The sequence below is a fragment of the Martes martes genome, assembly GCF_963455335.1.
Source record: "Martes martes genome assembly, chromosome: 10".
Classification (NCBI taxonomy): Eukaryota; Metazoa; Chordata; class Mammalia; order Carnivora; family Mustelidae; genus Martes; species Martes martes.
Genome location: NC_137898.1, coordinates 58,568,947 through 58,595,762, shown reverse-complemented (window position 1 = coordinate 58,595,762; position 26,816 = coordinate 58,568,947). Strand labels below are relative to the sequence as shown.

Here is a 26,816-nt window from a genome sequence, read left to right as displayed (position 1 = left end):
AGCCATGCTGCAGCTGTGTCAGAATTTCCTTCCTTTCAGAGGCTCAATACTATCCTATTGTTTGTATAGACCGCGTGTTGTGTATCCGCTCATCCATCGATGGACACTTGGGCTGCTTCCACCTTTTGGCTATTGGGAATAATGCTGCCATAAATGTAGGGGTACAATCTCTCTTCAAGATTCTGCTTTCGATTCTTTTAGATATATACCTGGAAGTGGAACTATTGGATCATAGGTGATTTTATTTTTTTAAATATTTATTTATTTATTTTGGGAGAGAGAAAGAGAACATGAGTGGGAGGGGCAGAGGAAGAGGGAGAGAGAATCCCAAGCAGACTCCATACTGAGTGTAGAGCCAGTATGGGGCTCCATCTCATGACCCTGAGATCATGATCTGAGCCGAAACCAAGAGTCAGACGCTTAACCAATTGAGCTACCCAGGCGCCCTATTTTTAATTTTTGAAGACCCACCATACTGTTTTCTACAGCAGCTGTGCCATTTTACATGCCCACCAACAGAGTACCAGAGTTCCGATTTCTCCACTTCCTTGTCAACACTTCTTTCCTCTCTCCCTCTTCCCTTCCCTTCCCTTTCCCCACCACCTCCTTCTTTCTCTCTTTCTCTCCCTCCCTCCCTCCTTTCCTTCCTTCCTTCCTTCTTCCATGGCCATCCTAATGGATGGAAGACTGGGGAAAGGTGATATCTCATTGTGCTTTGATTTGCATTTCCCTAATGATGTGTGATGTTGAGCATTTTTCCATGGGCTTGTGGACCAATTTGTATATCTTCTTTAAAGAGATGCCTATTCGAGTTCTTTGCCCATTTTTAAATCAGTTTGTTTATTTTGTGGTTGAGTTGTAGGACTTCTTTATATATTCTGGATACTAACCCCTGATCAGATGTACAATTTGCAGATATCTTTTCTCATCCTGTAGGTTGCTTTGTATTTTAAAGCAAATCTCAGACACGGTATCATTTCACCAAAGGTGGATTTTTTTTTCAATGTCAGAAGGTCCTGGGTGATGCTGAAATGTGATGGTGCAACTCACAGCCAGCTTGGAAGTGTGCACATAACACTACATGAGGGTGACATTGTGGAGCACAGGGGACATGATGTATGACACTGGGGATGAGCCACCCTGAGTGAGGGCACAGGGATAGTACCACTGTGTGTGGCCCCATGACACTCAGTGATGTATGACACTATGGAAACCACGAAATGGCTGTGAGTCACTGAGTATGTGAGTCATGCCACGCGAAAGTGACAGCGATCCTGTCTCTGTGTCATCCAGGGGTGATGAGTGCGACACAGACCCGGACACTGGGAGTGAGAGGGGCCGTGGGTGTGCCATGGGCTGTGTGGAGGCGTGTGATCCATGTGGGATTGGCCCCAGCCTCAGCTGCTGGCCACCAGAGCAGAGATAAGGAAGAATGCCTGACATGGATGGAAGTGGGGTCCAGGCCAAGTGTGAGTCTGTGTGAGGCCGCCTCCTTTCTTTGAACCCCCCAGGAAGGCCTCCTGGAAGCAGGATGGTAACACCTTGGCAGAATGAGCTGGGACCAGCTAAGAGCAAGGACTGCGGTGTCTGACAGTGCTATCTGGCTCTGATATCTAGAAAGTCATTCCATGTCTTGAGCCTCAGTCCCCTTAAGAATAAAATGCAGCTGTTTGGGGATGACACAAAAGAGTGCTTTTAAGGCAACGCGGTACCTGGCACTGAGCAGTGGCTCGGAGGTCTCTAGGGGAGCAGCACTCCTTCCAGTGCCCAGGCGGCTAGTGTGACGGGAGCATTGCAGGTGTGCAGAAAGGGTGTGCTGAACGAGTGATGTCCTGTCCTCCTGTGCCCACAGCCTTCCTCTCCACCTCTCTTGTTCCTTCTGTCCCCTGCTTGGCCTGCCCCCACGACTTGCTCCCAACCCACCCTCTCCCCAGCTCCCGCCATCCTCACCTCTGTCAGCCTCTCACCCAGGCTCCCGCAGCCTCGTTCAATTAGGCCTACGCAATTTGCTCAAGAAAAAGCCCTATAATCTGGTTAATCACACCAGTAGGGGATCTGGCCCAGGTGGAGAGGGTGGGGCTGGGTTGGGAGGTCCACACCCACAGCTGGGGGCACAGGTGTAGCTGTACCCATCTCTCAGGACCCCCGCCTACTCCCTTGGACTCCATTCAGCAGCCAACAGAGTGCAAAGCTGGGGTTTCCCCAACAGCCTCTACAGAGGTTTTAAGACAGAAGCTAGGACTGACTGGGTTCACTGGTGTCCCTGGGAGGGTCCCTGGCCCTCTTCATGTCTCGGTTTCCCTTTCTGATAATGGGAGTTGGGCTGGGGGGCGGGGCGCGTCTCTGAGCATCTGGTCAGCCTAGTTCCTCTCCGAGTGCCAGCATAGTGAGCCCACCCCCGCCCCTCCTATGGCTTCTGTAAGGCCTTCTTTTTGGCTTTGGAGAAGGAGGGTGGATGAAGGGAACAGGGCCCCAGTGGAAGGGGAGGGGGTGGGTGTCCTCAGAGCCTCGTCTGGAACCTGGATACCCCAGTCCAGAGTCAACAGCCTTTAGTCCCAGGCTGCACACCTGGAGTGGGGCTGAAGAAAGGGAGCTGCTCTTTTGGGCTCACTGGCTGGGCCACGGCCTCTAACCTCACCTGACACCCAGCACAGGAGCTCCCACAGAAGTAGGGCACTGCCAACACCCAGCCTGCCTTCCCCCATCAGTCCATGTCCCTCAGGGTGGCAGTGGCCAGAGAGCTGGTGTCACCCCTCTCCTAACTCAAACAGAAGTGGCCCTGCCCCCAGCTGGGAGCCCTCTGGGGCAGGACATTTATGGTGCAAGGGTAGTCCTCCCAGCAGCTTGAGAAGAAGGCACTGTTTTACAGATGGTGAAACAGAGCCCAGGAAGGTTAAAAGATTTGTCCACTGTCACATAGGGGACACGTGGCAAGGTAGGGATGTAGCCCTGGTCTGGCATGGGTGGTTGAAGAGGGGGCAGGGTGCACGGGAGGCCGAGAATCAGACTCCCCACGTGTAAGACACCAAGGCTCTCAGCCATACACTCATTCAGAGACAAAAGCAGCCCACGCTCAGGGCACACAGGTTGGGGCACAGGTCCCCTACACAAGCAGATCGCTCAGGTGCAGATGTGGACATAGGGACACTCACACAGTCACACTTGCACACACTCTCTCACAGAATCATGGATCCTTGGGTTTTCACCCAGGCATTCTTCTAGCGGCTCACGGGGCGTAGTCTGCCGTAGTCTGCGTGGCGGCCTGCAGAGACACGCGTTCTAGACGGCTCGCGGGCAGGCCACACTCGTGCTTAGGGCACCAGTGAAGTGGGAGCTACCCATAAAGTGAGCGAAAAGATCTGTATTGATAAGAGTATCAGTTCTGATGAGTGTGTCCAGAATTTTGCAATCAGAGAAGTCATACAAAAGAGATTTTCAATTCCAAGACAAAATTAATATAAAGCCGGGGGTGGGACTCATGATCTCTTTACCCAGGTTTTGGGGCTCCAAGGGACTTGCTCAGATTCACAGTCCCAAGAGATCTTCTGGGCTCACGTGTTACCTGGCCCTGGACTGTATGTGTATGTGTGTGTGTGAGTGTGTGTGTGTGCATGCACGCTGGTGTACCCGCTTGGTGGCTCCCGGATCCTTGGGATGTGAGGGAGGGTAGAAGTTTCAGAGACTCCGGATGTTTGTTCTTTGGCTTCCTGGGCCCTCCAAAGGCAAATAACTTTGGATGCCAGACTGCCCGCCCCCGGGGAAGGGTGGGTGGGGTGTTGGGTTGTGTAAAGGGCTGGCTGCTCCCTCTGGAGCCCGCTGATGGGGCCTCACAATCTTTTGCAGAGTGACTGAGATCTGTAGCCTGTGGCCAGCTTTCCTTAAGCTTGTAGGCCCCCATCACTTCCCCTCTCTGGGGCTCAGGTTCCCCATCCAAGAAACGGAGGCAGGGAGGAGATGAGACCAGACCAGCCTCCCCATGGAGACTGAAATTGAGAGAGAGACATCCCAAGCTTAAGGTGCAGAAGAGAAACAAAAGCGGGATACAGGAGATGGAGGGGGCCAGTAGGGTCCAGGCTTCAGGGCAGGGCATGGGGTCCCAGAGCCTGCCGTGTTTCTCACCCACCGCCCCTTCCCTGGAGAAGCTCTCTACCTCAGAGCCTGGATCTGCTGGGGCCCAGCCCTTGTTGAGCTGCTGAGGGGAGCAGGGCAGGGCTGTGGAGATGAGAGTAGTGAGTGCAAGAAGACGGGGCCAGGCAGAGCAGCTGAGCAGACCAGGGCAGGACCTAGAAGGACAAGAGGGGGAGGAGAGGCCTGGAGGTGGAGGAATGTAAGGGTAGGGGGAGTGAGGCTGGGAGAGTTGGGTAGAAGCTAGAGCATGAGAGCTAGTAGGAATAGGCAGTGGCCCCGTTGTAAGACGCTGAGCCCTTGACTGAGAGCTCCCAACAGGCCTGGGAGCTCAGAGCCTACTGTGCCCAGAAGCCATAGCAGTCTTATTCAAAGAAGGATTACAGTTTTAACAAAGCACAGCAGGTAAAGGTTGGGGTAGCTCAGAGAGGCCCCACAGAGTAGAGGGGCATGCCTGAGATGAACCCAGCCCAGAAGATTCCTCACTCCAACCCCCAATAAAGGAGGACTATTTTTGGGAACAATGAAAGTGCTCACACATTCCTACAGGGGCAGGGAGAAGGAAGGGGGGCGGCCAGGAGCCAGTGCAGAAGGAAAGGGCCAACCCTAGTTTTCCCTCCATCTCTGACTTTGTCTTCAGGGTCTCCCCCTCGGTGGCTGGGGAGGCTTTATAACGCCTGGCCGGCCCAGCCTCCCTGTCCCCAGGGTCCCCTCCTCGTCTTGTGTCTATCCTGTTGCCTCTGAACTTGTCTCTGTCCCAGTCTCTTTCTCATACCCCCATCTGCCCCCCTCCTCCCCCCCCCCCCCCGCCTTGGGATCTGGGGAACAGCTGGGAAGAGCCAGGGCCTGAAGATTGAGCCAAATACAGTCATGAGACCAGCAGTGAGACTATGGGAGAAACACATACCAGAGAACAGACAGACAGTAAGAGGGACAAACACAGAGAGCCTGGGGAGGCTGAGAGGCAGGGAAAGAGCTTAGGACAGAGTCAGGGAGAGCCCCAAGGCAGGCCTCGATGACTGTGGCAGCTGCTCTGTGCTCTCTGACTTGTCGCGGGGGGGGGGGGGGGGGGGATATGCTCTACCAGACTCACCCTCCCTCCACCCCCACCAGCACCCCCCAGCTCATCCCTTCTTCCCTGCCCTCTGGAGGCCCACACTAATCCTAGGCCAGGCTGGTGCCATCCAGTATTCACCTCCCACTCTGGGCACGGTGTCTGGCACAGAATGAGAGACGAGAAGCCTTGCCCCTGACCTAGAGGAAGACACCTAGCCCCACCCCACACCTGAGAGGGGCTCAGCCCATCTCCTGGCCAAAACAGGGAATGGGAGGGACTCCAAAAATAAACAGTGCTCAGAAGGGAGGGAGCCTAGTGTGTCTTGAAGGGCCCTGAGCTGGACCATGGGCCTCCTGACTCCAGGTGAGGCCCTGGGCAAGTCCTTTCCTACCTCTCCTGGTCTTAAGCTACCCCCATCAAGCTGGGGATTAGGCTCCCTGAGACCTAGAGCCCTCTAGACACTGGTCCTGCAGGAATTCTCAGGAGGCCTGGGAGGAAGAAAGATGACCCATCCAGGAAGGCTGCCTGGAAGAGGTGACGTCAGTCATGAAAGAAGCTGATAGAGATAGTGCTCCTCTCAGGGAAGAGCCCCTCCATCCTGACATGTTGTCCCCGGCCCCTTCTGTTCTGGGAGATGATCCTAAAGCACTGAAGGACCCTCTGGCCCATGAAGTTGCCTTGGAAAGGCTTCCAAAAGCTCTCAGCAGAAGGCACCCTCATTCCTCAGGCTCCTTCTCTAAGACAGTCACTGTGAGAGACCTGGGAAACGTTGAGAGCTCTCAGCTGTCTTTGTGGCTTGGGAGCCTCCAGAGGTTATGGGGTCCACCCATCTCCTTGGTGATGGCATGTACCCCTCACAGCCCAAAGGCTCTGAGCACTAAGAAGTCCAACTGATTATTTTATAGCTCAGCAAGTATCTGCTGACACCTGTGATGGGCTGGATGAAGCTGGGGACCTGGGGAGGAACAGGACTCAACCTCTGGCCTCTAAAAACTCCCAGTCCATTGGGAGAACCAGATGGGAACTAATGGCAATGCATCTGGCATGCCATGCCCTGGTTGGGGGGAGCACAGGACAGTGAGTGTCAGGGTCACATCTGCCTGGGAAAGTTCATGGAGGGAGACCCAGAGAAGGGAGGTTGGTCACTCATTCATTTGTTCACTGGTTTGTTCGTTCGTGTATCCAGCCATTTCTTTGGTCATTATTTTCTGAGAGAGCTTTTTCTTGACATTGGCCCAATGGGTCACACCTCTCCATCCTCTTCTGCTCAGGCCACTATGTGCCTTTCAGATACTCCTGGATGGGCTTTGTTCAGCTCTGAACCCATTATGAAGACCATGTGAGGGGCAAGGCTGAGGAAGGTTTGAAGACGTTTAGGGTCAAGGAACCCCGAGCTGGAGGCCAAGTTCACCAAGGCCTTACCTCATTGCCCCCATTCTTCTTATCACATCCTTGGGGATAGGGAGCTCACCCCTTCCTCCTTCCCAGACTTCTGTCTTATGGCATGACTGACTCTCAGCGAGTTACATCTGCTTCCTTGTGACAACCTCGCTGTGTCGAGGATGGAGAGGCACCAGGTGATCAGAATGACTGGGACAGCTGTGATGAGGGGGACGCTGGTGATGGGCTCTGGAAGAAGGCTGTGGCATCTAGGAGAATGTGGGTCATGAGGACGGAGGTCACTACTTACCCTGTCCTGTGAATTAGGCAGTTGAAGGTGGGGAAGCCAGGAGCCTGTCCTGGCCCCCTTGGTCTGATGTCCACCTCCCAGGGCAGTCTTGCCCTCAATACACTCCCTCTGCCCGCTCTGGCTGTCCCTTTATCCTCTCTGTTCCTGAACCCAGACCCTGTGCTAGGGATTGAGAGGTTCCAGGGAGTCAGGAGTCCAGAAAGTTAATTGTTCACACAAGCCTACCTTCTCTCCCCAGATCTGTCCTTCCTCCCATCCTTCATCCATCCCCAAACCTAGCCCCTGAGGGATCCAGGGGGGCCTGGAACAATTGGAGGGCGTGTTGGAGGAGGCAGGATCTGGAGTAGAAGCTGAGTCTGACTTAGAAAGGGTGAGGGGCCCGGGAGGATCTGGTTGGCCATACTGGAGGGGAAGAGCCCACAATGCGGGGGCCAAGCCCATCCGGGAAGTGGGGCACCCACGGGGCCGCGGGGGGCGGGCGCCAGGACTGGGCTCAGGTGTATTCTACAGTGCACGTGTCTCCAGTGTGGCTCAGAGGCTGGAGACGCGGCCCTGTTGGAGTAACAACTGAAGCCGGAGTCTGCGAAAGGTGGGAGGAGGGAGGAGGAGGAATGTGGGGAGGGGGAGGGGAAATAATAGCAGGAGGAGAGAGGACGGAGACCAGAGGGGCGCAGGGCGGAGGAGCACGGCGAAGCGCAGGACTTTCCTTGAGGACTGGGCTCCTGAGCTCCAGGTGGCCCTTGTTCATGTCACCCCTCTGTCCCACTTCACTCTCTCCTTCCAGCAGTCGCGCTTCTCCCCTCCTTCAGGACCCTCCGCGAGGAGTCCCTCTCACTAGGCGGAAGCGGCGGGAGTACCTCAGGCCGCCCTGGGAGGACTGGGCGGGTCTCACCTGAGCAAGGCCCCGCCCCTTCCTCTCCCCACCTATCAAACGGGAGGATCAAAGCAGGCACCTCCCATAATATTGTCCCAAGGTAGTAAGGTGACAGATGGTAACTACACTTACCGAGATGAGCATTTTGTAAGGTATATAATTGCCGAATCGCAGTGTTTTAACCTGAAACTAATGTAATAGTATATGTCGACTATTCAGCAGTAACGCAAAACAAAACAATGGTCCCAGGGTTCACAGGAGGATTGGAGGCGGTGTTTGCCCCTGGGTCTCAGAGTGTGGGCCCTGGGCCAGCAACAGCAGCAGCAGCAGCTCTGAAGCTGTTGGAAATGGCAATTCTTGGCCTCATCCCGGATGTACTGTAGCAGAAACTTGGGGGTGAGGCTAGCAAACTGTATGGTAGCCAACCCTCCAGGAGACACTGGTGGGCACAGATGGTTGAGAGCCCCTGGTGCACCCCCCCGCCCCGACCTGAACACGGTAGGTGTTTGAGAACACTTCCCCCAAGCCTGACAGCCCACTCAAACCAGGCTCTGACGTTTGCGGCCTGCGTCTGCGGCCTGGGTCTCCATCCTTCCTGTTCCTTCAGATCAAGTCTCCCAGGGATCACCACACCTCTATTCTCTTGCTGCTGGTCCAGCTCAGCCTTGTTGAGGGGGAGGTCTGGGAGTGCAAGATCTAGAGCTCACAGGTAGCTCTTCTCGGAGTATCTAAGGCGTGACTGTCTTTTAGAGCCAGCTCCTCGAGCAGGTGACAGGCATGGGTTGGAGCCGGGGAGGGAGGAGGGCTTGCCTCTTGTTCTTCTTTGTTGACACTTGACTCTCTACAGGGCTGGCCATGCTGTGAGGGCTGTGCGAAGTCACAGAGGAAGGTTGGAGTATGGGAGTTCAGGCCAGGGTCTGAGGCCCCACCAAAAGGGGGGCTTCCATGCTCTGAGCCCTCAGGAGGCTTCTTTTAGGGGAGTTCTGTTAGTCACCCTGACACAGCAGCTCAGCCTGTTAGTCCTGGGCACAGAAATGGATAAGTTCTCCTTTGCCCTAGAAGGGCCCCCATTCTCCAGGAAGGTAAGAGACTATATATTGATCACCAAAACAGGGGGCGGGAATCAAAAGAGTGTAGATGGCATCTGCCCTGGCACCCCCAATTTCTCCCAACATGGCTGTCCTCCTGGGTTTCCCCCATTCTGTGGGTACCCATCTTGGGTCAGGTGCCTTCTCCCCAAGTTCTCAAGGGTACTGCCTGGAGGTTTGGGGGAGGAGTGGACAGGAGAGATAGGAGTGGGTGGGGGCTGGAGTGTGCAGGAGAGAAATGGGAGAGAAGCCAGTGAGAGGAGAGAGGATTTGGGGTGGGAAATGACTTTGAAACTCATGGAGACATGACAGGAGAGCAGCCTGTGACAGAGATGGGAGGCATGGAGAGAAGAGAGATCCACTTAGAGAGGTTGGAAGAGACAGGGCCTGAGAGAGACACACAGCCTGGAGGGAAGGGAAGAGGCAGAGAGGGGCTCCAACACCCTGAAGATCTTGAAGGATGCCCGTGCCTCAGAGAAGGGGATACCAAGGCCCACAGAGAGACCCCCAGGCCACACAGGAGACCTAGCACAAGTAGAGCTGGATAACTCAGTCTGTATGGCCAGTCCCTGTAATACAGCTTGAGTCTTGGGAGGGACTTGACCATTGGGTTTGATGTTATTACCTTCTTCTAGGCCACCAAGAGGCATGGTGAGGCTTCCTTCCAGAAAGGGAGGGGTGGGCTCTAGGTCCCAGGCAGTGGGGAGAGCAATAGGAGGGTTTAAAGAGGTGGGAAAAGACACAGAGACTCATGAAGATAAGATAGGAGGGCAGTTTGTGACAGTGACCCTGACCTTCAAGATGGTCCCTGCATTAGTCCCTGCACAGGAAGCAGCAGAAGAACTAAGGTCAAGGTCTCTGGCTTCATATGATCCTAGGCATTAGGAAGGAGTTAGAAGTAATTTAGTCTAGACCCTCCCCTCCTACCTCAACAAGTGCAGAAATGCTGATCTGCCACAGGACTGGCCCCAGAGGAGCCCTGACTCCTAACAGACTCCCCTTTCTTGGTACCTGGAGTGAAAGCCCAGTGTTGAGGGGCGGGGGGAGGGGGCAGTGTCTTAGGTGCTGCCTGGCCTTCTCTCCAACCACAGAGCTGTGGGTAGGGAGCCAGTGAAGGCAGGAAGTCACCAGCCAGCTAGCCGTTCTCACTGAATTCAACCACAAAACTCTACAACTATCTGTTGCCGAGCTGGAAGGACCCATTTTTACTAATGAGCAAACTGAGACCCAGAAGAGGAAAGGGGCCTGCTAAGGTCACAGTTTCTGTCATCAGTCTGGGACAGTCCTGGAAATTGCCGCTCTTTTCTTTCTTTTTTTAATTTTATTTTTATTTTTTAAATAAATATATTTTTAAGATTTTATTTATTTATTAGACAGAGATCACAAGGAGGCTGAGAGGCAGGCAGAGAGAGAGAGGAAGAAGCAGGCACCCCGCTGAGCAGAGAGCCAGATGTGGGGCTCGATCCCAGGACCCTGAGATCATGACCTGAGCTGAAGGCAGAGGCTTTAACCCACTGAGCCACCCAGGCACCCCTTGCCGCTCTTTTCTACATACCACACATTCTCCCCTGGGGTCTGGGAAATTGTCTGGTGGTTATGTTGATATTTATACTGAGGTTTGTTCCAAAAAAACTGAGATGGCAGGAAATGTGACCTCCTTCACCCGACTCTGAGCCTGGGCCACTGCACGCGCGTGCACGTGTGTGTGCATGCGTGTACTCATGTCTAAGTATGTATTTGCATGTGTGCGTTGTACATAGGGTTGCGTTTCTATCTGTGTGCGGCCACGTTTGTGTGAGGGTGTGGCATGTATGTTGGACAGAGGCATGCGCATTCTCAGCTGCTCCCACCGATTTTCCTGGGCTTTGGGATAAGAGTTGTTTCCTTTCCTGAGCTGATGCGGTGGAGGTGAAGTAGCTTTGAGATCTGGGGAAGATTCAGGGCTTGAAGGCCCCTGAGAGCCAGGTATGAGAATGGTCTTCCCAGTGGCTGTTCCTGCACCCCACACCCTTACTCCTGGGCAGGCGGGGCAGGGCTAGGCCAGGAGGGAGATGGGACAGAAGGATGTGGGGCAGGGAGCCTCAGGCTTCATCGGCCATGTCTGCTTCTAGCTAGCTCTGGCCAAGGCTGTGAAGCCCCTTTCTGCCACCGCCTGGACTCTCCTCAAGTTTCCTTTCCTGTCCCCCTGTCCCCACCTTTATCCTGCCCTTAGTCTGAAAAGTCACAGAAAGCTGACCAATCTGAAGAAAGGCCAGACAGGCACCCACCAATTCCAGTAAAGGACAGGCCAGGGCAGCCCCCAATCCAAGTAAAGGGCAGGTAGAGGAGCCCACCAATTGGAGCAAAGGACAGACTCTCCTCTCTAAGGCCCTGGGGAGAGAGCTGGGGGCCAGGTGCCGAGCTGGAGGCAGAACCGGGGCTGGAGAGGCGGAGACCTGAGCTGCGAACCAGCTCTGCCTGACTCGTTGGCTAACCATAAATGGGACATTGCTTCTCTTTGAATCTCGGTCTCCTCATCTGTCAAATGAGACTAAGCTGTCCCAAGCCTCCCCACCACCCCCCTGGCCCCGCACCAGTGCTCACTCCATCACCTTGGCTGCTTTTCTCCAACTTCCACAGTGTACACACATCAGACTCCACCAGAGGCCAAGAGCCCAGGGCTCTGCTTGTCTACCCCCCAGCCCCGCCTCCAGGCAGGAACAGGCAGAAACCAGCACCACCTTCTGAGGAGGCCCCGACCTGGGAGTCGCAGCCTGAGGACCCTGGGTTGGCAGACTTAATTTTGGGATTATTTGGGACATGAGTTCTTTCTTCCCACTTTCAGTCTGCAGAATTGACCTCAAAAGGCCACAGTAGCCTATCTGTATGTTGTCTGCACAGCTGTCCCCCTGTCCCCATCTTCATCCTGCCCTTGAGTCTGAAAAGTCACAGAGGGGCACCTGGGTGGCTCAGTCTTTTAGCGTCTGCCTTTGGCTCAAGTTGTGATCCCGGGGTCCTGGGATCAAGCCCTGCGTAGGGCTTTCTGCTCAGTGGAGGCCTGCTTCTCTTTCTCCCACTCCCCCTGCTTGTGTTCCCTCTCTCGCTGTGTCTCGAAGCCAGAAGGAAATGGCTGCCCCTGCGTGAACCTCTGTGTGTGCCTGGAGGGTGGGCTTGGGTGTGCTGGGCACTTCTGTGGAGAAGTGAAGGTCTGTGGCTGTGTGGCCTGGCGGAGGGTGTTGAGCGCGTGTGAAGTGTGATCAGGAATGCCTAAGGGTTAAAGGACAATTAATCCAGTGGGAGGGATTCTAATGTTCGGAACCAGCAGCTTCTGATATCAAAGGGCAGCGACCTATCTCCGTGACCAAAATGTGTCTTCATCCTTGAGCAGCAGGAGGGCCTGGTGAGAGGCTGGGGTGTGGGGAGAGCAGTGGGAAGTGAGCATTCGGGGAGAAAGTCCACTGCAGCTGCCCACTCCTGGGAACCCAGGACTCGGTGGCAGTGGGGATGAGGGGGAAGACTGAAGCCAAGAAGACACATGGCCGAATGCTGTAGCTGAAGCCTGGACCCCAGGCTTCTCCTGGACCCCAGCACAGGACTCCTCTCAGTGGCCTCTGAAAAATGGGCCCTGAGTCAATTCTTGCCCACCCTTAGGGACAGGCAGCTCACCTCCTCCCTCTCTCCTGGTGGCCTCTTTCTATGTGGTGTGGCTCTGCCTAGAAAAAGGTCCTTCATCCCACTGGGCTGAGGCCAGCCTCCTTCAGACCTGTGGGTCTCCAGCCTGTCTCTGGGGCCATAGAGTCCTGTCCTGCTGCTCGGGAGAGCCTGAGAGATTGGAGTCAAAGACGGAGACCCATGGGTCTGCTCTGCAGTAAGCTGGGCACCCCCAGGTCCTCCAGTCTCAGCCACATGCAGGCCTTGGTTTCTGGTTCCCTCCTTAGAGGGGTCACCTGTGAATGAGTCTCATCTTGTCCTTACTTGAGATGAAGTGCACTGGAGATGATCTAATTCACTTGCAGAAGTGGGGGAATGGTCCTCTTCCCTATTCTGGTTAACAGATCTTTATTAATATGGCCTGCAGTTCCAGCATTTTAATTATTACCAGCCACACATACACCATGGGTTCATGCGGAGCTTGTGGTTCACTAAGACCCTCAACCTCGTAACATTTTTATATGAATGGGGGCCAAGCCATGTCTCCTTCCTCCTACGGTAAATCATTTTGCTTTTTGAACACAGACCTGGCCATCCACAGAAAAGAACTTCAAGGGCTAGCGGGGAGGGCATGGCTGAGTGGATGGTATGAGTCATGAGCCTGCCTTGGCCCTGGATCCCCTGTTCCATTACCTTTCTTTTTGATCCCTGCGGCTCAGCCAAGTTAATAGAGAGAGAAGCATGGACTTTTTTGTCTCTGTTCCGGCTCTCCAAGGACAGAACTGTTCCTGGGATGGGAAGGCTGTGAGGCTGTCAAGGCTGGCTTCTCCTTCCTCCTCTATCCTGCCAGGGGCTGGCCCAACTGTGTTTCTCCCACCTGTGGGCTCATCGCTTGGACTGTTGCTACTCCCAACCCAGGATTCAGATTGGGGGGTTTTTTGGTTTGCTTATTTTGCTTTGTTTTAATATTGAAGGTTATGCTTTCCTTACTATGCTAGAATTGTCCTTGGCTAAAGGACAAGAGGCCTGGGGGTGAATCTAGACTTGAACTTTTAATGTACTGTGAGTACTTTGCTAAGCCCCTGACCCTTCTCTGAGCCCCTTTTCCTCGTTACTAAGAAGAGTGGACCTGGATGCACTAGGACCTTAAGACTTGTTGGATTCTGAGATTTTAAGATCCTGGGATTCAAGTGTCTGAGAGCCTTGGGCTCTGGTTTAAGCGGGGAGTTTGTGCTCCTAGCTCTCTGGCCGTTAGGGCTGCCCTGGCCTGCCTGGAAAAAGCCCTCACTGCCCTTTCCTCTTTTCCAGGATGCTTTGCTGAGCCTGGGCTCCGTCATCCACATAGCGGGCTTCCGGCGGGCTGTCAAGGAGGCCCTCTTGGCTGTGCTCCCCAAAGTGGTAGGTGCCTTGGCCCACATTTTCCCCCCAGCTCTCAAACCTTTGCCCAGCTCCTTGCTGTACCTCACATAAATTTGAGAAGGAAGGAAGAAGCAGGGGCCCTGTACCCAGGGCCTCTCGTAGGGAAGTGAAGGTTTTGAGTAAGTGTTCCGAGAGGGTGTTCCTGAAAGAGAAGGTCTGAAGCTAAGTACCAGAGAATGAACTTGCATAGGAATTCTGAAATGTCAGGGGAAGATGGGAACTTAGAGCTTAACTGGGAAGATCGTGTCTCAAATAATGGAAAGGATTCCCCTGGGATAATAGTGAGAACACAGTAGAGTCAGCTGGGCTTTGGAATATGTAGCAAAAGAGGTTGAGGGTAGACGTGCAAGAGAACTTCCTTGATGCCAAGTCCAGGAGTTGCTAGAGTGAGAGGCACAGCTTTGTTGAATGAGTCTGTGCGAGGTGAAGTGTCCTGCCCAGAGATAGGAGGCTAGACAAGATGACCTCTAGAAACCTTTAGGCTTCTCTCTGACCTATCCCAACACCACAGATGGTTGTAGATTGAGGGCAGTTGGAGGGCAGCTGCTTAGGCCCATGCTCACCTGGCCCACTTGGTTGTCTGGGCCCAGAGTGCCTTGCTGAGGGGACTGTGTTCTTCATGAGGGGGGTGGTCTGAACCTGCTGAAGGAGCATGGAAGTCTTCCTGGAAGAGGAGACACCTCAACTGGGTCCCCAGATCCTGGAATCTCCTCTTCCCTACTCTAGACCCAGCCAAGGGCAGCCTCTGCCAAAATGTGACACCCCTCATCCCGCCACTCCCCACCCCCACCCTTGCAAGTCCACCATATCTGAATCTGCTTGATTAATGAACCTCCAGAGGCCCGGGGAGGGGGGGTGCCTCACCCAAGGTCACACAGCATGACAGGGACAAATGGGCCTTGGCACCTAAGCATCCCCATTCTCTCTCCTCAGCTCTGGCTTCTCAAACCTTCTAGAAGTTCAGAGCCCAGGAGGAGGGCTAATGAGTGAGTTTTATTGAGCGTGAAATTGGTAGGAAGTGGGTGGTGTGTTGGCACCCCAAAATAAATCCTCCCAGAGAAGGATAGGACTGAGGCAACATCTGGCTTGGGATGGAGAAACATCTGGAAAGGAGGGGGTGGGGAGGCTAGCAGGTCAGCATCTTCAAGGCTGTCCTGGGCCCCTCTGTGGCCATGGAGGCTGCCCTGGGAGGGGTAAGGAGAAGGTAACTAGTTAGGTCTCCAGAGGCAGGATGCCTGGTTGTTGTGCCAGCATAGATGCCCAGCACTGGATTAATTGTATCCCCAGAGCTGAGGGCTTAGAAGTCAGCTGTGGTCCAGACATTTAGGTTCCTGGGACAGTGGGACATGTCTGTCTACTTGAACTCGTCCAAGAGACCTGTATGAGCTAAGGGACCCCGACTTTGGGGAGCTGTAGTTTAACTGCAGGGTCTCAGCACACCCCTCTCCTGGAGGCGTTCCTCCTCCCCCTACCTACTTCCCCCACCCCTGCTAGAGGGGTGGGGACATGGGAAGTGTGATCTGCCCCCAGGGAGGGGTAGATGAGAGGTAGATGAAGGTCTCAACTGCCCACAGGGGATGAGGGGAGATAGGAGGTCTTCTCTGCCCCCAGAGAATTAGAGGGTCTGGTCTGCCCCCAGGGAGTCGGGGGAGGGTTGATGGGAAGGGTCCACTCTGCCCTTAGGGAGGGGTGAGGAAATAAGAGTGTCCACCCCCCTGAGAAGGGAGGGGAGAGGAAAGCATCTTCTCTGCTCCCAGGGAATGGAGGGGGTGGGGAGATGGAAAGGGTCTGGCTGGGCCCCCAGGGAGTCGGGGAAGATGGGAGACCTCCTCTGCTCCCAGAGAAGGGAGGGGTGTGGAGGCGTCTCTGCTCCCCACGGGGGGGATGCGGGGAGGGTGGGGCACTGGGGGAGGGGTCTCCATACTCCCCCTCGGAGGAGAGCCACCGCACCTGGCCCTCTCATCAGCACCCATTGTGGCAGGCAGCCCCGAATGCAGATGGTGCTGATGTGTCTGCGATGGTTCCCTCCTTCTCTCCAATAAACTCAGCTAATTTTAACCCAGAGGGCTGGGAGTGAGGGGGTGGGAGGCAGAGGGACATCCGGAAGCAAAGAGGATCTGTCCTCCCTGCCTCCCCACCCCCAGGGTAGCCACCTCTCTCTCTGTCACGGCCAGGCTCTCCGTGTGACCCTGGGTGCTGGGGCTGGGGTGTCTCCTAACCTCTTTGGGCTGGATCCCTCAGGCCCCTCCCAGGCTGCTGAACGACTAGAGGAGCAGACGGAGGCAGGATACAGATGAGAAGAGGCCTCCCTCGCACTGATTTCTCCATCCCTGAGCTCCCTGCCCAGACCCTTCCCCTGGAGGACAGGGGGTCTCCAGGCCTGGCCAGTACCTGCCCCTCACACTCGTCCTGGGCCCTATCATCCCCAACCCACACCACTGATGAACTGGCTCGGGTTCTCTGGAAGTAGGACTGTAATAACTCCTGGGGCTGGGAGGGTGGGGGCAGCCAAAGACCAGAGTGGCTGGCAAGATTGTGGACTCTCACAGTGGCAGAAGGGCAATGGCTTCGACTGGATTCCACACTTACTGCCACACTTACTGCTGGTGGCCTTCAACACCCAGCTCCAGTGTCACCTCCTCCAGAAGCCGTCCCTGATAGCATCAGCAGAGAGGAGAGCACTCCCTTCCCCTCCCAAGAAAACAGTGTCCCTCAAGACACTTAGCTGGGCATGCAGGGGCCCCCAGCTGGGCCAGGGCATCCGCTGGACAGCCCAGGTCTCTGTGTCTCCCTCTGCACCCAGAGTGCAGGTCCTTGGGACGCTCGCTGAGGCTGTGTGGAACCCTCGGGTAGCCAGTCCTGCTTGGAGGGGATGTGGCTTTTCAACCATGGGTCACTGAGGGCAACAGCTTCTGCCAAGACAAGGCCCAGAACTGAGGCCAAGACGGCTCTGGGCCCTTGGGGAAGGCACATTGACAAGCTGAAGACTTGACAAGCTTCGAATAGAGCTTTGATCTCACTCTAGGGAACCATCATTCCAAAAGACACACCTGCTCCTATCTCTCAGGGCTCACAGCAGCCTCCCCCCAGCTCTGTTTCTAGGTCCTGCTGACCCCAAGACTATCTCCTGTGCCCCCTACCTCTACTGCCAGTTCCATAAATACTCTGTGCTCTTTACCGCGTATCTACGACTTGGCCCAGGCCCAAAAGCCATTCTTCTATGCCTCGCCCATTCCCCAAATATGTCTAATTTTCCCAGCAGTTACAGTTTAAGGTCATCTCTTCTAGGAAGTCCTTCTGGCTTGAGTCACAGTGTGTGGTTTCTCGTAGAATTGTTTGTGTCTCTGAGGTCTGAGGTCGTGGGGGAAGCTCCCAGGGCATTCTGAGCCCCTCCTGCCATACAGCCCTGGATAGACCACTCGGTTGACCACTCTGTTATGGTTCACTGAAACTGGAGTCACAGCAGGGAAATCTCTTGGGGTGGGGGGTGGGTGGGATTTGTCTGCACCTTCAGCCCTTTAGATTCTCTCCCCAGCACTCTGGATTTGGGGTGATAGACAAGGAAAGCCAGCAGGGTCATGGGCTACTGCCTGCCCAGAACCCCTCCAGGAGGAAAGGGTGCTTACAGGAGCTCTTCCACCCTGGCTTCAAGTTAGACCTCACTGGGGGAGTGAAAACAAACAGATGCCTGAGCCCACTGCCAGAGGATCGGTGACCTTGTCACCCAGATCTGCATCAGCCCTGGGACAGGGCAGTTGGGAGGGTTGTCTGTAGGATCTCACGAGTGCCTTCTGTCCTAGGAGACTGTCTACACCTACCTGCTGGATGGGGAGTCCCGGCTGGTGTGTGAAGACCCCCCTCATGAGCTGCCCCAGGAGGGGAAAGTCCGGTGAGCCATTCTATACTCTGCTGCCTCTCCTACAGTCAAGGATCTCAGGCTTGGGGGACCTGCCAAAGTCATCTGGTCTGACTTTCCCCATCTGCCCTTGACCTCAGCTTCCCTGCCAGCTGGGGTTCCTTGGCTGGGTCACTGACTCCCCATAGAGGAGAGAAGCAATGTCTTTTCTCGTGTTGTGTTGTGGTAGTGGACAGCACAGGAAAGTACCCAGTGGTAGTTTTTCTTCTAGAAACCTAGAGAGCTCCTTGGAATTGCTACAGCTTCTCAGAAGGTTGGGGCTAGAGTTTATCATTAGACTCCCAGCAGGCTCTGAGAACTGCCTGGGAGGTTTTCACCAAATCCCAGAATGCTGGGACCTGTGGGAGCACATGTGGGAGCACATGGTATCAACCCGGTGTCCGAAAGCAGGGAGATCAGAGACAGGTGTCCCGCTGTGGGTTCAGTGCCTGAGTTCAAATCCCACTTCCCTTTTACTAGCTGTATAACCTAGGGCAAGGTACTCAACCTCTCTGGGCCTCAGGGTTCTTGTTTATAACTGCCAATAATGATAGTTACTTATCTCGTAGGGTTGTTGCAAGGATCAAATGAGTTTAACACAAGTGAAGCCCTTAAAAGGCATCTATTAGAAATGCTAAGCATCTGGTTTTGTTTTTGTCAGGATGGAATGTTGGAATCCCTGATCTTAGGCACACGGGTGGGATGCCTGGTGTGCTATGGTCCCCTGATACTTCTGAGCCTAAATTGAATTCAGCCTCCTTATCTTCCACCACGAGATGTGTCCCAGGCCACGTACCTGGTGTGTGATAGAGCCAGGCCTGGGACACAGTCTCCTGGCTCCTGGCCAGTCAGGGGACAGTCAGGGGAAGTGGAGCTCGTCAGATGAGACAGTGTTGACGGGCAGGAGTGCTGGTCCAGAGGAGGTCAGGCCGCAGAGGACATGGTCACTGCCTTCTCAGTACCTCGGGGCCATTGTGGGCCCAGGGAGCATGAGGTCGTAAGCTGAGGGCTGAGTGGGCACCAGTGGGGTGTTACTAGAAGGCAGCACTCTACTCCCTGGCGGGGAGGGCTTTTCCAACAGGCCAAGGCCTCCAGGAATATGGCTTTTTCAGGTAGTAGCCGAAGCCAGCAAGACACATGGCAAGACCTCCTTTCACGGAGGTCATGGAAAGAATTGCTGTTCGGGGCTGCTGGAGACCCTGGTCCTGGGGATGCTGGTGGTCTTGAGGCCCCTCCTGGCACTTGGGACCCTGGATTCCAGGACGCTGGCCTCTCTCTCCAGCCCTTCCCCCTTGGAGAGGCTGGTTCCTCTCCAACAAGCCAGAGCCTTCTCACGTCCTGTTCTCCCATTTTGTTCCTCTAGGGGATGGCTGGCGGGTGACCCTCTCCTCTTCACCATCTCCTGACAGTTCCTTCCCTCAATGACTGCACCATGCCACTGTCTGACTTCTACTGTCCCATCTGTAAGATGGCAGGATAGGGCTGGCAGGTCTTCGGAATCTTAAGGAAAAAGAATGCTTATAATATCCCCTTTCCTTCTCGGAGCCAGCAGCCCTACTACTAAGAACTCGGCTTTATATATGATCTTGCTCCACCCAGGAGGGTTCCTTCCAGTGTCCGGGGAAGGCCTTCCTGGGAGAGGGACACAGGACCAAGGGCCCAGAAGGCAGGAGGGGAGCATCCTGCTGGGTCTGCCCTCCCTTCTGAGCCCAAGAATGCTCCCAGAGGCCTTCTGCTGTGAGGAGGGGTGGGGTGGGGGTCTGCGGCCCAGGCATCTTGGAGAGCTCTCAGATCTTCTGCACCTCTCAGGATCCCCCAACCACCGCCAACAACCTTCAGATTCAGTAAAGCTTTTGGAAAAGATATGGGGGGCACGGTGGAGGGGGGAGAGTGGTGGTGGAAGGCAATTAAAAGTGAGTATTACAATGCAGTTAGCCCAGAGTTCAGTGGAGATGGGGAGGTGAGCGCCTGCTGGGAGACTGGGCTCAGAAATCCCAGGAAGAGGCTAGCAAGGGGCAAGGCGGGTGAGGCAGCCCGCATCCCAGGGGACACAGAGTTCAAAACTCATTCAAGCCAGCAAGGATTAGGGGTGAAGGTTTACATCAGTCTTCTCTCCTGAAATCTGTGCTTTGCCACACCCCCAACCCCACATCTGGTACTGAGTCCACCTCCAAGGCCAGGGCTAAGACCTAGCTAGGTATGTGGAAGAGGAAGAGCACTGAAATGGGAGTCAGATGGGCCTGGAGTCTAGCCTGGCCCCCTCCCTGACTCCCTGTGTCCACTTCCAAGCCTGTTTTCTTCTCCCTAGAAGAGATAACAGTAGCACCTGTCTTTTGAAGAGATGAGATCCTGGATGCCCAGTGCTCCTCCCAGTGCCTGGCACAAGTCTGAGCTCAGTGGTTGCTGATTGCCCTCCACCCCAAGCCCCAATTTACTCATCGGGGTGACCTTGAGAAAATTTTTACTTCCCTTCCGGCTTCAGTCTTTTTCTATAAAATGGGTGAGGCTGGGTACAGGGTCCTTCCAGTGGTGATCCCTGTGATTCTGGCCCCAGTGGGAGACTGGACAGATGCTTCATCCAAAGGTGGGGCCCGAGGCTCTGGCTGTGCCCAGTGGAGGGGGCACCACTCCAGGAAACCCTGGAGGGCTGGCAGGGCTGGGAAACAGCAGCAGGTGTGAATAGAGGTGGGTCATAAAGACAGATAAGGCTCGGGGAGGAAGAGGACAGGCTCAGTGTGGTGTTAGGACAACAGGGGAGATAGTCCAGGGGGAATGGGGAGACCCCTCGTTCCACTGTCCTCCACCGTGGGCTCACAGGTCCCCAGTTTCATCCCCACAATGTGGTTTGGGTTCCCTACCCCCTCATGCTGCCTCAAGCCCTCTTCTCCTGAGCGAAGTCCTTCCCTGGGCGGCTCCATCTCAACCAGCCACACTTCCCTGATTTCTCCTGGCCAGCAGGAGGCGCTCTAGGACGCCTGCTCTATATTGCCCCCATCACTGAGGAAGCTCCAGTTTCCAGAAAAGGTGTTCCGGCTGTGGTGGCCTCCCTCAGGGATGGGGCTTTCCACGAGAAGAACTGTGGGCTGGGCGTCCGGGAGACCCGGGATCCAGGAGGGTGTGGCTGAGACCCCACCACCACCACCCTAGGCCAATAATTGCTCTTGGCCTCTGGGGGCTCCTGGGGGACAGCAAGATGGAACACACTGCAATGTGTGAGGGCTGCTCCAGCTCTGAATTCTAGAGGCTGGAGGGGAGGGCCTACTGGAAGACTGCCTGCAGAAGGGCCTTCCGGGAACTCTCCGTCGCCCTCATGTTGGTGCCCCTTCAATCTCCCAGCCTATTTCAGTCCCCAGCCCTGCCGCCTTCCTCCTCTTATTGTGTCTCCTGCCATCTTCAAGCCTCTCATTACCCGCTGCTGGTTGCAGCGAAGTCTGGGGCTTTTCAGCTGCCACGGGGACACCCCCGCCCACAAGAGCCCAGCTGCTTGTCTCCCTCTGCTGCCATTTGGGGGTCCCAGGGCCCAGTCTTGAGAAATTTCTTCCTCAGAGCTGACCTGGTCCTCTTTCACTGCAGAATCTGTGTTCCTCTGATCTGTGTCAAGGGACACATGGAGTAGTCTGTCCCTGTCTCTGGAGTCTCACATTCTGGGAGAGGGAGAAGAAGAGGAGAGGGTCCAGGTCCTGGCCTGAATCATAATTTATCTCCAAGAGAGATGAAAATTCAGAGTGAGGTTGAGGCCCTGGGAGGTGGGGGGGGGTGCTCAGTAAAGGGGATGGGGCCTCACCAAAGACAGGGCTCAGAGGAGTGGGAGGGGGCCTGGGCACTCAGCTCTTTCCAGGCCATTGACCCTCCCAACAGAGAGCTTTTTTCTCTACTCTTGCCACTAAACAAATAATTGTTAAAGGGATGGAACTGTCATAAAGTCCACGCCCGTTCCTCTCCCCACTCTGTGCCCATCTGTCTTTATCGTAACTGGGGCAGCCATGACCACCCAGGCACCAGACCTGAGTCATTAGCCTTCAACCTGGACAGCTGGCCCCCGGGCGTGGAGTCCCCTCACCCCTCACCATCAGCCTGGCAGCTGGATAGGAGGACAGAGGAGTCAGCAGGGGAGAGGAGGCAGGGGGAGGGGGCCCTAAGGTGAGGGAGGAACCACTGGGGTGTGAGTATAGACAAAGCCCTCATCCCCCCTCTAGTTTGAGGAGACTCAGCCTGGGCATTTCCCTTCGCCTTCTAGTCCATGGGTATCTTTAAAACCTCTAGGGGGACAGCAGTTTCAGGAAGGGCTTGCATGGGTGTGGGCTAGGGTGAGCATGGCCCAGCAGCACAGACCCGCCTGGGACTGTGGGATGTGGCCAGGCTGGGGAGGACAGATTGCAGAGCAAGGTGCCAAGGTGAGGGGACTCCTCTGGGTTTAGGCTCCTCAGAGGCCCCAGTGCTCCGTGAGAGATCTGGGCTCAGTCAAGGTTGATCTACCCCAGCCCCGCCTCTCCTCTGCTGTCCAGGGACCACTGAGACTAGATGCCCTCACTGCCAGGACGTTTCCAGGCTCTCAGATTCTCCCTGTCCAGTGAGAGTTTTACCCAGCAGCTAAACTGATTAGGCTGAAAACAAACATGACCTTCACCTTCCCCTACTCAAGTCCATCCTGGGGCTCCCACTGCCCTCAGGATCATGCCCAGCTCCTCAGGACCCTGTCCAGCCTTGCTCCCTGCTGTCCAGCCACACTAAACTCCTTGCAATTGGCCCATCGAGCAGACAAACATTCTTTCTCTCCTCTGAGCCTCGACACATGCGGGTCCCCCTGCTTGCACCTCCCTTCCTGTCTGCCTTGAAAACCTCTGCATGTTCTTTAGGACCCAACTCAGCATCGCCTCCTCCAGGAAGCCTTCTCTGACACTAATGCTATGCAGGACAGTTGTGAGATGCATGGAAGGTGATTCACTCATTGAATGGGGGAGGTGAGGAAGAGGGAGGTAGCTGGGACATTTTGTGGACAAGCTTACAATGGACCTGGTGGGTGGTTGTGCCTCTTTATGTGGTGGAGAGAACAAGTTCAGATTGGGACTGGGTGCCTTTGACGACATCAGGGACATCCAGGACAGGCTTCCAGGAGGCCGTTGGGTATCGGGGGTCTGGAGCTCATGAGAGTGGGACCTGGAGTCAGGAGGCCATGAGCACAGAAGAGGAAGTTTTGGGGGGTGGGAGGTTGGGGGAACCAGGTGGTAGGTATTAGGGAGGGCACGTATTGCATGGAGTACTGGATGTGGTGCAAAAACAATGAATACTGTCAGGCTGAAAATTAAAAAAAAAATAAATTAAATTAAATTAAAAAAAAAAAAAAGAAGAGGGAGTTTTGTGCAGAAGAAAGGCGGAGGATAGACTCTTTTGTCAGGCTCCCGGGGTTGGGGGGTGGGGCACGAGGCAAAGGCAGCTTCTGGTCTGGGCAGGGGGGTTGGGAGGTTGGGAAAGGGGGAGTGAGGGGTCAGGGGGATGTAGCCCCTTGGTTTACAGACCAGCAACATAAGGACCAGCACCATCTTGTGGTTGCCCAATAACCAGACTGCAGGAGGCCAAGTGGCTGGGTGGGCTCAGTAAGAGGGGGTTTGGCTGAGGGTCATGGAGGCAACCCCTGCCTCCAGGAAGTCCCAGTCTTCAGCAATTGAGTCATCAGGAAACGTGGCTACATTGCTCTCCTGCCGCCCTAGATTCCCATTCCTCATTCCCAGCTGGACAGAGCAGGAGCCTCATGGTCCAGGGTGTGAGGGCTAGAAGGTAGGAGACACCACTGGTTCTTGTAGATTCTGAATCTACAGGAGGCCAGGAGTGAATGGATCCAGCTCAGAATGCTGCATGACCTTTACCAAGAGGTGCAACCTCTTTGCCTTTGATTTCTCTAGAGACCTCTACCTGATCGGGAGACTTGGAGGCCACCCCACCTCTCTTATCCTCATTTGGCCTTTGCTTGGCTCCCCTTAGTGACCCCGGATGCCCACATTGGCATCCCAGCCCCCCAGGCTTCTCTTCTCTTCAGGTCAGGCAGTTCCTACAAACACAATTAGTGAAGGCAGCATGAGGGATGAGGAACCCAGGACATTTAATCATCGGGGAGGGACAGTTGGTGAAAAAACAGGCACTTCATTAAGCAGGAAGAGCTAGAGGCCAGGGGAAGGGTAGTATGTGTGGTGAGGGCAGATAGAAGCTCTTTCTTCCTAAACGACCTCCCCTCCCCACCCCTTCCATCACACCTACGCCCATTCATGCCAATCCTGTTGGAAGCTCACCCCCCTCAGGTCTTTAGGAAGGTTCGAGCACATTAGTTAGGAGTATGGGCTCTGGTGCCAAGTGCCCGGGTTCAAATCCCGACTCTACCACTTATTAGCCCCGGGACCTTGGATATGTTCTCAACCACCACCTGAAAATGGAAATGATGATAATATTGAATTCATGGGATTTCTGGGAATTCCAAGTTAAACCAGACGCATTGCTTGGACTGTGCATGGCACATGGGGAATGTAGGATAAAATTTAGTCATGACAACTATCCCTGGAGTCCTCCTGTGCTTAGCACCACAAGGTGCTCTAGAATGTTTTCTTTTTCTTTTTTCTTTTAATTGAAGTATCATTGACACACAGTGTTACACTAGTTTCAGGTGTAGGGAAGGGCTTTCTGAGGGTAGGTATGGTTAGGATTCTACTCTTCTCCATACTCTTTCTCCCTGGGAGGCTCAGAGAGGTAGATCACTTGCCCAAGGTCAAGTAGTAGCCACAGCAGGATTTCAGAGCTAGGTAGCCTAGCTCTGAGCCCTTTCTTGACTTGCTCTGGGGGGACCTGCACTGGGCCCCAGGGTTCCAGCAAGGGGCACCAGAGGCCAGACTGTGGCTGCCTGCCCCTCTAAGTGGCCGGTCAGGGTTCCCATCTCTTTTATTTGTGTCCTCCTCATGTCCACCCTACAGTAGGTCAAATTGTCTAGATCCTTGCAAATGTGCAGGGTCAAGCTGGCTGTGTGTCCTCAGGTCGGGGCCTGCTCCTTTTTGATCCCGGGACTGAGAGCTGGGAGGGTGTCCTTTTCAGAGAGGCTGTGTTCTCCCGGAAGCGGCTGGGCTGCAGCGGACTGGGCCCCACAGACCTGCCCGGGAAGCCGTTGGCCAGGCTGATGGCTCCACTGGCTCCTGACACCCAAGGTAAGGGCCAGGACCTGGGCAGGGGCAGGGAGGGACTGTGGCCCTGCTCCCCAGATCACGTCTGTCTTCTAGCCCTGTCTTCATCTCTGTCTCCTTCTTTCTCTTGCTCTGTGTCTCCAGCAGTTCCTCCATCTAATTCTCTCTCTGTTGTGCTACTAACCTCTCTGAGCCTCAATTTCCTGATATGTAAAGTGGGGACGAAAGAACCTGCCTTGAGGGGGTGTTTTGAGGAGGAGCAAATGAGATAACGCATGTTAAGGGCCTGCCACATACTAGGGCTCAGTGGCCGGTGGCCGCAGTGATCATGTGCTTGTGTCTATTGCTAGATGGGCTGCGTTGTTGTCATGCTCTCTCTGTCACTGTCTCTGTTTTTCTTTCTCTTCCTCTCCACGCCCCCTGTCCGCCATGTCTCTCTGCCTCGTGTCTCAGTCTCTCTAGGTTTCTGTCCTCTGTCTCGATGTGGAAAGTGCACAAGACTGGGAGTCAGGAGACCTGACTTGCTGTGTGATCTTGGGCAAGTCACTTCCCCTTTCTGGACCTCAGTTTCCCAATCTGTAAAATAGGGGTGCTCAGCCTTACCTGCTTCCTGCCCTCTCAGGGTTGCTGGGGGGTGGGGCTCACAGAAAAGTTGTGAAGTGAGGGGGCTTCCTTCCATGCAGGGGACATTGCTGTGGTTGTTCTGTTGCTGCCTCAGGACCCCCTGTCTCTCTGGGTGTCTCTGTGTCTCTGTGCCAGCCTCTCTGTCTGTGTCTTTGTCTCCCTCCCTGGGGCTTGGCTCTGTATCTCTGAGCCTCATTGGCCCCGCAGGACCACCTCATTGCCCTCTCCCCCTCAGTGCTGGTCATGCCGCTCGTGGACAAGGAGGCTGGGGCTGTGGCAGCCGTCATCTTGGTAAGAACAGTGTGGGGTGGGGTTGGGGGAGAGAGGAACAAGGGAGGAACGGGATGGAGCCTCTCTGGGTGTGTGTGTGTGTGTGTGTGTGTAGAGCAGCAAGCTGGACTGGAGTGGGGAAAATGGGGATCTGGGAGGAGTCTGGGCTTTTCCCACACCCCAGCTCTCCGCCTTACCTTGAATGGGCAGGACGAAATCATCGGCCCTGTCAGCAACATTCAGAGATATGTACAAGCCTCTCTTGTACTTCTCAGCCCGATTGGAGCTATCTGTACAACCCTGACCTTGCTTCCTCTTTGGCATCCTCCCTGCTGGGTTAGGGGCAGGGGGCTGTGTCCACAGAAGGCCTGACAGACACTGAGGAAGGGTGGATGGACATGTTGCCGACAAAAAGAGCCAGTGTGGGAAGGCCGGTCAGATTCCCGTGGCTGGAGCTCAGGAGCATGAGGGGGGCCCACTGGGAGGGGCTGCCTGAGAAGCATCCAGCCCCATCGCTGATGCTGGCGAAGATGGGCGGGCTTCCTGGAGGGGGTGATGAAGGGGAAGGGGCTTCAACGGCAAAGGGGGGATGCGCTGCCTGGTGGGGCGGGGGTGTAGGTGGGGGGAGCCAGGGGTAGTGGGATGGTGGGTCCGGCAAGGAACCCGGGCCCAGGCTCCCCCTGCCCTCTGCTGCCCCCTGGCGGATCTCACCAGCTTTCTGCTCCACCAGCCGAGCTTGGCTGAGCCTAGTGGAGCTGGTTCAGCCACTCTTTCAGGCTCTTCTCCCATAAACCAAATCCTCCTGTCCTAGGAACTGAGGGTTGGCGCCCCCCAATAGCCATTATTGGGGGGTCTGCTTCACCAAGGCAACCACAACCTCAATAAGGCTCAGACCTGGGGGCGCGGACAGATGAAGAGGGGGTCCTCGTGGGCCCGTGGGACTCCTCCCGAGCTCATTAAAATGGAATTAAAGGTTTCCGAGGC

General features: G+C 55.1%; 1 protein-coding gene across 1 annotated transcript in view; it reads left to right on the top strand.

Moving 5' to 3' along the window:
• The first annotated feature begins 13,778 nt into the window (after positions 1-13,778).
• Positions 13,779-26,816, top strand: part of PDE2A (phosphodiesterase 2A) — a 32,408-nt gene continuing 19,370 nt past the window's right edge. The window contains exons 1-4 of the mRNA XM_080816043.1: positions 13,779-13,862; positions 17,684-17,772; positions 24,853-24,962; positions 25,798-25,853. Coding sequence (XP_080672169.1) covers positions 24,935-24,962; positions 25,798-25,853 — 84 coding nt within the window. The 5' untranslated portion in view covers positions 13,779-13,862; positions 17,684-17,772; positions 24,853-24,934. The remainder of the gene's footprint in view (positions 13,863-17,683; positions 17,773-24,852; positions 24,963-25,797; positions 25,854-26,816) is intronic.